The sequence below is a fragment of the Saccostrea cucullata genome, unplaced genomic scaffold (genome assembly GCF_032062105.1).
Source record: "Saccostrea cucullata isolate Sc308-1 unplaced genomic scaffold, CSIRO_AGI_Scuc_v1 ctg4827, whole genome shotgun sequence".
Classification (NCBI taxonomy): domain Eukaryota; kingdom Metazoa; phylum Mollusca; class Bivalvia; order Ostreida; family Ostreidae; genus Saccostrea; species Saccostrea cuccullata.
In genome coordinates, this window is record NW_026930621.1 from 30385 (window position 1) to 42760 (window position 12376).

The 12376-nt window shown below is 34.0% G+C and overlaps 1 protein-coding gene across 1 annotated transcript; it reads right to left on the bottom strand.

The window, feature by feature from the left end:
- Positions 1-1386: 1386 nt before the first annotated feature.
- Positions 1387-11516, bottom strand: LOC134229296 (SCO-spondin-like). Its single transcript, XM_062711012.1, has 6 exons — positions 11495-11516; positions 4147-4380; positions 3797-3940; positions 2124-2306; positions 1794-1959; positions 1387-1703 (listed from the first exon to the last, which is right to left on the bottom strand). Exons 1-6 carry the CDS (start codon positions 11514-11516, stop codon positions 1670-1672), a joined length of 783 nt encoding a protein of 260 aa, XP_062566996.1. The 3' UTR covers positions 1387-1669.
- Positions 11517-12376: the final 860 nt, after the last annotated feature.

Consider the following 12376-nt stretch of genomic DNA (forward strand, 5'->3'; position numbering starts at 1 on the left):
GAGGTAAAGCAGGAGAGGAAACCAGACTGGCCTGTTTGTTTACATTCAGCTGCGGTACCAGATTAATTCTGATTCTGACAAAATCGGACCGTGGTATTAGGATTGAAAAACTCACTGTCAGTGTCTTGATAGTTTTAAATAATTTTTTCATCAGAATATAAACGTGATTCATGTAAGAAATCCATTCTACTCTGTAAATGAGCCCGGCTCTCTGTACTTCTGAGTACTTTGATTTTTAAAAACGGAATGAAGTTTGACGTTAAATCTCCTATGACGTGTAAATCTAAAAACCTTATATACTGTATGACGTGTCCTACATGTGAGGAAAATTGTATAGGACAAACCGGAACCAAATTAGCCGACCGTGTTCGCGTGCACAAGCAACAGATTAAGGATCCGACCACAAGAAACACGCCATGTAGTGAACACTTTAATTCTCGTGGCAAAGGACATTTTTATATATTTCCTTTTTACAAAATAAAAAAGTAAAATGAACAATTACGGAAAGCCAAAGAACAATATTTTATAAATCTGTTTAAACCAAAATTGAACTGTAAAAAGAAACTTATATCAAATTATTTTATTTTGTACATTTTATATAAAATGTCTCCATAATTGTACATTTATGATAGGCGCTAAACTTTGATCAGATGAACTGTAAAACTCTATTTGTCTATAAAAGTTTGAGTTTATCATCTGAATTTGGATATATATATATATATATATATATATATATATATATATATATATATATATATATATATATATATATATATATACTATTTTCACTACTCAAGTTCACCGGAACAAAAGACAGTTTTCGCATTTCCTAATTTTACTCTTGGCTGTCATCATGAAGGTTAAGTTGAAGATTTTTTTCTCACCAAATTTAAACATGTAGTAGAGAGATACATACTAGGGAAAACTTTCAGTATTCATAAATGAAGAGATTCTTTAGAAAACAATATTTCCTACACATTTATAAGTTAAAATTGGTTTCATAAGAAAGATATCTGAGCATATTAGCCAGAAGGAAATAAAAACTACTGTAAACAGAAGGTCCACGGCGACTGCGCCCGTTCGACAGTGGATGATTTCTCCTTCTTGTCATCTGATCTGATCTCTAAGGTTTAAGGGGTCAATATTTTTGTCCTAGATAATATTCATATTCTTAATATTGGATTTATTAAGTCATTCATTGTTTGTTTTCTTCTTTTTTAAAAAAAAACTAATAAAAGAGTAAAAGGTATATGACTTATTTAAATTTCTGACCTTGCCTTATTGAAACACAATGAAGACATACATGTACTGATAGACATGTGAAATTCTAAATATTTTTTAATACAAAATAGTCAAGTATAATAAAAGCACCATCTTAATGCTGACAATGTAAAACTTTGTTTGAAAAACTTAATATCCCTTTCTTAAGTTTTACAGAAAAAAGTGTCTCTTAGAAATTCTTTAAAAAGTATTAAATGGACAAATTTTAAGATTTACTGAGTAAAACAGAATGACTAAGATCTCAGCTACTGGTGTAGAAGGTACTAGAATCTGGAACTAATCCTTGATTGCATTCATCAGATGTACAGCAAAAGTGACAGGAGAACATGCCATTAACCACAACTTTGCCATATTGAACGCAGTAGTCCTGGTCTGAAGTCTGGGATAACTACTGTGTTCTACAGACGGCCTCGTTCACGCACCTGTTGAAAAAACAGTCAAATAAGCCGCGATTGAATGTAGTATCTTTCTGTCCTAAACTGACATCTCATTAAAACCTGTAGAGTACTGACCTCTTGAAAACTTGTTCCTTTCCGGAACCGTCAGAGATTATGTCCGTCATGCAGAAATCTTTTCCTGCCTCACACTCTACCTCTGGTCCAATGTATATACTGCGAATGTCGCAAGGTATTCCATTCTCATAATCACCACAAACTTTGCAAGTTCTCTCGCTTAAACCTGATCAAATTGTAAAGTATTAGATCTTTTATTGTTTCAAGAGTTATGTGATCAAATATGTAGTTCTCATTTCTTTTTTGTAATATTGACCATTTAATTACGTAAAAAAAATCACGGAAATAGTTCATCATCCAAAAGTAAAGCAAAGCCTATCTTTATATTACCTGAGGTTGGGGATATCGTGGTATTTGGAAACATTGTAGTTGTCCCTATTGATGGTGCTCTTGTAGAAGACACTATTCCCACTTGAGTGGCAGCGGAAGTATTTGTAGAAAGACGTGAAGTCGTACTTGAGACAGGGGGTGATGAGGTTGGTGCCTTTGTTGAACTGTGTGCTGTATGATGTACTGAAGTTATAGTAACCATTTGAAAAAGATGGACGTTACAGTACTAGCAGACATTATTTAAAGTCATCATGACGCACACAGGAAAAAAACTAAGTGCACTTTGTCAAATATATCTACATGCATATGATCTTTAAGGAATCATGTACTAAACCCCTTACTGACACTCTGTGTGTGTACTAATGCTTATCGTTTTTGTTTGTTTTTTTTTTTTTTGTGTATGGAATCAAAATCTTCAAAAGAACATTAATGACAAATACACAACTTTAAAAATCGCCAATGAAACATTTTTACTTTTTTCCTGAAATGTAATTATGATACAAGTAAAATAAATTCCCTGTTGATGTGAGAAGGTATAATTCCAAAAACTTCAAATGCTTATATGTCTCTGTTTTATAAACGGAATTCAATAAATTGGTCAGTTTCAAATTGAATACGTGAGCATATTGATAGTTCTTTTTTCCAATTTTTAGTCAATGATGTTGTATAGGTGTGCAATGTTGATAACCATCAAATTAATTGAATATCAAATATTTGAAGATTCCTCCTTATTGTTTATGGAATGGTATTGAAGATTTTTTTTTCATTCAAAATAGATTTTAAAGAACATATCCATCCTCCAGGTATACTTTAACCATAAAACTCTCTCCCTGAATCAAAATCAGGGTATCTTTAATTCAATATTAGGCAATATCGATGGGATTTATTATATTTTTCAACCATTATAAATTACTACATGTACATTGTAACTTAATGTTTTGACTGTCTTTTGTTTGACTTCCTATTCGAGTTTTTTTTATTTAAATAGAGACGAGCTTAAGTGCCACGAAGTTTGATTTGGCAATTAGCAATTAGAAATGAGGGATCTTTGTCAAAGCTTATGAAACCTCGAATTTTAGGATTCATCCAAAAGACCTTTGACTTAACTTCTAGTGTCTGATGCTTCGCAAAGAACAGTCACTTCCTATGTTAAATGTCTTTGGCTTTAACGCTTAACGCGAATCGAACTCGGGACCTCCCACTCACTGAAACGATCGTCCTACCACTAGGCTATCGCGACCGGATCTTAATTGAATTTAGAGTGTATTTTTAAGGAAATTATACAGAAAGGCTGTGCATTTTTATACGTTTTATTCAACGCTTTGTCTTGGATTGTAATATTGTGATAAAAGTAAATTAAAGTCAATGTTTTTATCACTAATTTGGTGACAGAATATCCTTGAAATCATTTTTCATCGTCTCACAGTGACCATGTGTACTTGTTTTAGAGAAGTTGTTAACGTTATCCACCAGTTTGTAGTTGTTGTTGGTGGTGCCGCAGTTGTCATTGTTGAGCTGCTAGGGATGGTTGTCGATGCTGAAAATTTCATTATATAACCTGCAGCCATAGGCTTTATTGCAATAAATTCTCTCTAGGTAGCATTGAAATGTTTTTGGGATTGTTTCTGGGTGATTATCTAAGAAAAACGAAAAGTATCTGTAAATAAACTCACCAGGACAGTGTTGAGAATTGCATGTTGAAGACTGCAAGGAGTCTCCTACGCATGACCCGATGCGGCAGGCCCTATATCTCATGTGAACACCACCGCCGCACGTCTTGTCACAGGCCGAGAAAGCTCCCCACGGGCCCCAGTCACCTTAAAGTATAAAACAATCAAGTTAAAGTTTTCTAAATATATTTTCTTTCAAGAATCTGAACAATATGTTACATAGCTAAGTATACATAGTTACATATGTATATACGCAAATCTACATTACAATAATATAAATATATCATATCACTTCAATACATGTATAGGATCATAACGTTTGTGTTGATTATTAAAGACAAATATTGGAATACCTGCAGAGGAGGAGGTGGTTGTAGACTCGGAACAATTGACCGTGCAATATTGGGTTTCCTTGCCATACATCGGACACTCGGTTGAAAAACGCATAAATCCCATAGCCCAGTGGTGACAGCCTCGTGTTCGATACTGAGAACCCGGCAATCCACATATATATCCGGTGCAGGAACTCCAAGAACCCCATGATTCGAATACGGTCTGTGCTTTAACAAATGTCTCGATGGGATCAACTAAAAGTCAAAACATCTTCTTTTTTTTTTAAGTTCTTTGATTTGCAAACAATTTGCTGCACAATTTAAAAGTATAAGCACTAGGATCGATGAATTTGTTTCAGTTGCATGCATTTGGGTATATGATACACAATGAAAAAATAACGACATTTGACAATTGCAAAATGAAATTCAGTTCTAAATTAATGTTATGATTTGTAACAAAATAAAGCTTTTCATTTTTATATATAAAATCATAATCAATTTTATACTTGTATTCAATCGTATGGCAAGCCCTTTTGCTATTTATTCAGAAATTAAATAAAATTTATCTTAAAATAACAGATATATCTCTCTAACTAGGAAAGATATCTCTTTCAACTATGTTATAATATGGCAAGCCCTTTTGCTTTTTATTCGGAAAATAAAATTTATCGTAAAAGTACAGAGATATCTCTCATTTTAGAGAGATATCTCTTAAAAATAGTGATATCTTCCAAGTTAAAGAGATATATCTCATTTTTAAGAGAATCTCTATGAGAAAGAGATATTTCTTAAAATAAGAGAGATATCTCTTTTTATAAAAGAGATATCTCTTCCACTTGAACAGATATCTCTTTCTCCTTGAGCTTGAGAGATATCTTTTACGTGAAAAGAGATATCTCTGAAGGTTAAAGAGATATCTCTTTCACCTAGAGAGATATCTCTTACTTTTGGAGATATCTTTCAAAATTAAAGAGATATCTCTCAAAGTAAAAGAGATATCTCTCTTAGTTTATCTTAAGAGATATCTCTTAAAGTGAAAGAGATATCTTTCAAAAGTGTCTAAAAGAGATATCTCTCAAGCAAAAAGAGATATCTCTTTATTGCAAAGAAATATCTCTCTTAATTATTTTATTTAAATTCCATTTGAAATGACTTCTGTCGCCCGCGTGGCGCAGTGGTTAGAGCGTCTGCTCTAGATAGAGTTCGCGAAGTAAGGAGTCAATCCTTACGTCGCGGGTTCGAATCCCACGGTGGGACGTGGAGACCGGTCCCTTGGATGAGACCGTATAAACCGAGGTCCCGTGTCGCAGTAGGTGCTGGCACGAAAAAGATCCCTACCCGCTCAATGACCCTAAGTGCCGAGTATAGGACAAAATTTGCAGCTTTCCACCGGCAAGTGGTGGCGTCTCCATATGAGTGAAAAATTCTCGAGAGGGACGTTAAACAATATACAATCAAAGAAATGACTTCTCCCTTTACCGGTCTTGTAGAGTAGGCTTTCCCCTTAAATCTTTCCCCACAGAAAACTGGTTCTAGAGTAGAATTCCCCTCCGGAAAACTGGCTATAGAGTAGGATTTCTCCCCAGGAAAACTGGCTCTAGAGTAGGATTTCCCCTATACGATAATCCCACACCGGAGTCAATTTTCCAGGGGGGAATCCTTCTCTGTATAGTAGTTATAGAGTGCGATTTCCCCTAGAGCTAATTTTCCCCAATAAAATATAATTGCTCTACTTATTTTTTAGGAGGAATGGTTGGCACATTGCTACAAGTGTCACTTCATCAAAATGGTGACCAGATTTATTGAACATACATATACAAAGAATGCAAGTGAAAATTTTAAATCTCATTCTTCTCAGCAACTGTCAAACCAATTTTTAGATAAAATAAATCGAATGTAACGAGGGGAGGGGGGGGGCTATAGGTTTACTCTTTGTCTGTCCGTCTGTTAAGCTGTCCCTCTGTCTGTCCCAAACGGTTTTTCGCACTTTTTTCTCAATGTTTGAAGATATTGAACTGATTTTTCGTTTTGGATGTATCATGATAAGTTAAAATCGAGTTTGCATTTAATTCCGCTTCAAAGTCTTTTTTTATATGGAATTACGACCTCTTAAATTTTTAAGGATTTTCCAAAATGTTTATTTTTTCCACAAATGAATGGAGATATTGAGCTAATTTTTGCTATTAAAACATCGATTCTGAGGATATTTACATGTGCTTTTCTTTAAAAAAAAAACTAAATATTTGGGTTGACACTCCATGATTAGAATTTTATGTTTAGAAATTCTTACTAGATAAGTAGAAAAACATTGACCATTTAAAAATCAGTTTGTCACAAAAAAATATTGCAGCTGTGGATTTATTGACTATAAAAAGGGGGAAATCTTACTCTGAGAAAGAAAGAGGGGGAAATTTGGCTCTGGTGTGAGATTTCTCCTCGGGGGGAAATCCTACTGTAGAGTACGATTTTCAGGGGGGAAAGCTGGCTATGGGGGAAATCCTACTTTACAACACCGGAAGTATAAGCTTTTTATTCACGGAAGTACATGTACATTAAAGCATATTTAAATCATGTAAATTGCGAAATATTCATGATATTCCACATGATAGCTTTACTAAACATGACAAGTTATTCAGTGTTGTCTAGATTACAAATAGGTAATATTATATAGTTGATTATTTCATAAGTTGAGAAAATTCAGTCCATCGCTTAAAAAGAGAAATCTCTCTCGCTTATAGAGATATCTCTCTAGCTTATAAAGATATCCCTCTAAGTAAAAGAAATATCTCTCTGAGTAAAAGAGATATATATCCTTTTTAAGAGATTTCTCTCTAAGGTATAAACTATAAAGATATCTCTATTAGTCAAAGAGATATTTCTATCAGCTATCAGCTATGCTAGAGAGAAATCTCTCATATTGAAAGAATTTTTTTACGAATAAATAGTAAAAGAGCTTGCCATATTGTTAACTCTTTTACTTTAAGAGATATCTCTCTCGCTGAAAGAGATATCTCTCTAGCTTGTAAAGATATCTCTTTAAGTAAAAGAGATACATTATCTCTCTTACAAAAAGAGATATCTCTTTTGTTTAAAGAGATATCTCTCTAAGCTATAGTGATATCTCTATTAGTCAGAGCAAGATATCTCTATAAGCTAAAGAGATATCTCTCTATGGTAGACAGATATCTTTCTTATTGAAAGAATTTTTTTTTATTTCACAACTAAAAAAGTAAAAGGGATTGCCATACAATCGTGAGAGATCATGGTAACGTTTTATATATAAACCCTTTTTCAGACCTCATGCTTTCGAAACTTTCACCCAACAAATTAAAAATGTTTAAAGTTGGGGACAAAGATATGTGAAATCTGAGTTTTGTTTCAAGACAAATGAATCTAGGCCTCAAATACTGTGGATGGGAGAAATGTTAATCTATCACGAAAGTTATAATTCAAAAATATACTTACAAAGAAATCTCTTCTCTGCAAAAAGATTAAAATGACCAATTAAGGTTCATCGATTCTCTGATAAGAGAGATAACTCTTAATTACATAAATTTCAATTTTTCTTTATAAATTTGCCAAGTTGAAGTTTCTTTTTTGTCCAAATTTGCCCCGCAAGTTATGCTGTAATTGTTTACATTAATTTTATTTGTAAACCACGTTTCTTTTGGAAAATCACTTGAGTTAAAGCAGCATTTCATACGAGTGATCAGAGGATTTACGAACCTTAAATGAGCCTTGGGGGGTAATATCTAGGTCAATAAATTGGATAACATTGGATTAGATATTACATGCAGGTATAGTTTTAAGGCATTGTCATTGAAGATACATGAGGAAAACTTGTTTACATCTGATCACTTGAAACTTCTGTGTCGCAGACTTTACTTACCGGCCAAACTCAATGAGGAAAGACAGAATAAAAGGATCGAGATCGTAGAATGAATAGCCATGTTTTCTACACAAAGAACAGAGACCAAAGCAGGTTTCACTGCGAACGTGAATATGTTATCAGCAGGAATATATCAGGACTTTATGTATGCCCTTTCTGTGACTTAGTGTAGTTGTACCGATCATACACTCTGTCCTTTTGTCATTGCATGCGCAGTTTTAGAATTATTTCGATCTTTATTCAAAACTATCTTTGATTATCAATATCTGGTTATACACTATAAAATTCAAAAATTCAAAATGACCTTGTTGGTCTTTATCTGGAACAAGTTAAAAAACTTTAATTGTAAGATATTACGAAATTCTAGTACGAATATTTCAAAATTCATGGGGGTTATTGCGTGGACCCTGAGGTCCACGCAGTAAATATATAAGCGAGGTTTAACCGGATGCCATGGGCAAACGACAGGCCACGCATGCGCGAGAATGCTAGAGATTTCGCCCCTTAGGCAACTTGCCCGTCAAATAATTCACCCTATTCGAATTAGAATTTGCCATTCATTGGCAAATCGCGCTTTTCAATCTGCAGATCGTATAAATAAATTCATTGGCGGATCCGAATTTCTCTCTAATACATATACTTTTATATACAAATTAAACTTTGGTTCTATGTCACAAGCATTTTAAACTGTAGGAAGAACTTGCTGTATATAGATACATGTAACTTAACAACTTGAACAAGAAACGACTACAGTAGTTCTAGCTTTTAAATTCACCATCATTAGTTTTGTGCATCAAGGCTTGCAAAATATTTGATATTTCAGCAATCCAAATACCGTTTGATAGAGGGGGGACTCCGACGAAAACATCTGCGTACCACAGAGCTGTTCTACACGTGAACCATCAGATCTATTTTTCCCATGAAAGATTTCTTTCGTATAAATCCAGAACAGTTGTCAAAACCCAGCCATTATGGATTACATATATAAAAAAAACCCAATTTTTTAAACGGACAAAACTGAAGGCTAATGGGAGATAAAATTTAACTTTGAGACTACAATCAGTAATAAGTTGACAGATAATTGTAGAAAACCTACATGAATATTCACTACATTTAGAAATTTTCTTAAATTGAATTTCGGTTAGAAACACATGCATATAGTCCACGTATTGCAGTCCTTTTTTTAAAGGACAGCAACTTGTTCTTAAATACAAGAAAACACTGGAAAAGGTTGCTATGGCACCGCCAAAGAAAATTACAAGTGTTTTCTTTCTTCACCACCTGTTCAAAGGTTATTACCAATGTTTACGTTTTTAAGGACAGATGATACAAACAAACTTTTGTCAAAAATTTTGAAAGTAACTTGGGTCATGTTTTAATGAATAAAATGAATAGGTTTTAATTTTTTATTCAAAGTTGCACAAAAATGGAATTTCAAGTAAAAAATATTTGTATAGAATAATAAGGATGGGTTCAGAAGGGTAGAATTTTGAACGTCACAAAAGGTTTACAGTTTCTTTATATTCTAGAAATTTATTATTTGCATCATTTGCAATGAAATTAGGTCAAAAAATATATACCAATCCAGGCATCAATTTTTGTTTGTATATCATAAGGTCAAGGTCAAAAGACCAAAATTGTTAATTTCAAATGAAAGGTCTTGCCACAACGATTTGATGTATAAAATATGAAATTCTTAGTATTTACCGTTAGAAAATTAGGGCCAAAGTAAAAGTTTGGATTTTTTGTGTAAAAATTTGTCAAACTCCAAGGTCAAGGTCAAAGGGTCAAAGTTCTTGATATCAAATGAAAGGTCTTGTCACAAGGATTAAATATGTGAAGTATGACAGCCCTAGTTTTAACCCTTCAAAAATTATGGTCAAGGTTGTATTTTAAAAGTAGGTCAAACTCCAACGTCAAAGGATCAAAGTTCTTGGTATCCAATGAAGCGTCTTCTCACAGGAATTACAAATGTGAAGTATGAAAGCCCTAGCCTATTACCTTTCAAAAGTTATGGCCAAGGTAAAATTTTTTTTATAAGAATAGAAATCTCCAAGGTCAAGGTCAAAAGGTCAAGATTGTTGGTACTCAATGAAAGGTCTTGCCACAAAAAATACATATATTAAGTATAAATGTCCTGGTATCTACTGTTCAAAAGATATGACCAAAGTAAAAGTTGTGAATTTTTGCGTAAAAGTGGGTCAAACTCAAAGGTCACGGTCAAAAGGTCAAATTGTTGGTACCCAAAGAAAGGTCTTGTCACAAGGAATACACATGAAACGTAATAGAAACGTAGAGAACACACCCTAAGAATGGAATAACCTAACACCCCTTGGAAATAGATTGTTCCAAGGGTTTATAAGTCAGTGCAGCTAAAAGCTGCGGGGAATCGGAGAAGAAAGAAGTCGAAGTCGGGGAAGAAAGAAGATGACGAAAAAAACGAAAACGTAAGGCTAGGGTAGAAATACAATCAGTACACCAGCGGTAAGGTAATTGGGGAATTAATTTGAGAGTCAGGTATTATTAGATCGAGCCCCCTGATTCTCTATATTAATAGGAACCCTTTTATCAAGAATACGCGGTGACAGGTTACCCAGTCAGATTTAGATAATAAATTATGATATAGCCCTCGGTAAAGCCTCTGGTAATTTAATTGTCTTCAAATTATATACAGATCATTATTTATACTCAGGGAGAGTAAAGGAAAATTATTCTTTCTCCCAATCTTTTTTACTCATATAGAGTACAAGGAAAATCATATATCCCTTATAAAGAACCCTATTGTTCAGATAAACACGTTACACACATGTGAAGTATGAAAATCATAGCTCCTCAGTAGTATAAGCAGCCTGGATGGGCGGGTCAACTGAGTGCACTTTTTATGCAAATGAGGTCAAAAATGCTGGGTTCTGATTGGCTAAGCCGCTGGCTGGGTCAAGGCAGTGCAGACTGGGGGTCTGGGGGGATAGCCGGGTCAAGGCAGTGCAGATTGGGGGTCTGGGGGGATAGCCGGTTCAAGGCAGTGCAGATTGGGGGTCTGGGGGGATAGCTGGGTCAACTCAGTACAGCCCTAACCCTAACCCTAACCCTAGGGGCTAGGTGGGTCAACTCAGTACAATCCTTGCGGGATAAGTGGTTCAATTCATTACATAGCCCCCTAAATACGGGGTGTTTACACTGTGTTTACATTATACTATATACGCTGCTTCTACGATTTTGTCAGCGACTCAAGAATTTGATTATGACGTCACGCTTTCATTCACAGTCTAGCCAGCCTAGCCTAACCAGTTCAAACTGGATTTTTTACTGAAAACAATAACAACCTGGATTTTTTTTACTGAAAACAATAACAAATAACACACACAAGACAGATTATAACAAGAATCAATACGTTTTACCTGCGTTTTTATACCTGTTGCATCATCTGTAAGGACCGTGTGCAAAAAATTAGGGTCGTGTGCAAAAATAGGTTGGACTTACCTTTTGATCGTACTGTGTACATCTCTGTACACACTCTAGTCAGCGAGCTACCTATAGATGCATTATGACGTCATACACTTGTAAAATTAAAGTTTCATTTTCACTTTTGTTTCTAAGAAGTGAACTTAAATTTTCAGAAAATGTATATCTTTTGTTTTTCCTCTCTTTTTCTATGATGATTGTTATGCTATGAAGCTTTTCTTGTATAAAGCTCAATTTCTCTATGACCACTGAAGTAATCATCATGATGCATTCTTGTCATATGAATGTTGAGACCATGTTCTGACAGACATATTCCACAGGTAAGTTTGTCTTATTTTTGTTTAAATTTCCTATGAAGGTCATCTTTGCATTTAATCATAATTATGTAAAGCTCTGTTTTGAATGTAAATACTGTATTTATCCTCATTTCATGTGATTTACAGTTATATAACTTGCATGTAACTCAGAGTGCATTTAATATTTCTATGATGGGTCATTCTATGATTGAATTTAAATCAGAAAAATGTTCACTAAATTTTGGTAAGATACATGGTATCTTTTACATTTCTGTCCCTTTTGTTTGTAAATTATTGCTTTACTTACATTGTAAAGTGAGGTTAATTTGTGTATCACTGAATTGTATGATTTTTTCAGGATCAGCTGAGATGTTATTTCACTGGATTATTTAATGGATAGGCTTATTAGGCATATGTTTGGATATCTCTGGTAAGTTTGTCTTGTTTTAATTGTTTACATTTCCTATGATGGACATCTTTGCATTTAACCATGATAATATGTAAAGTTCCATTTTGAATGTAAATGCTGTATTTATCTTCATTTCATGTGATTTACAGTTGTTTAGCCTGCATGTGTCTCAGAGTGCATTTAATATTTCTATGA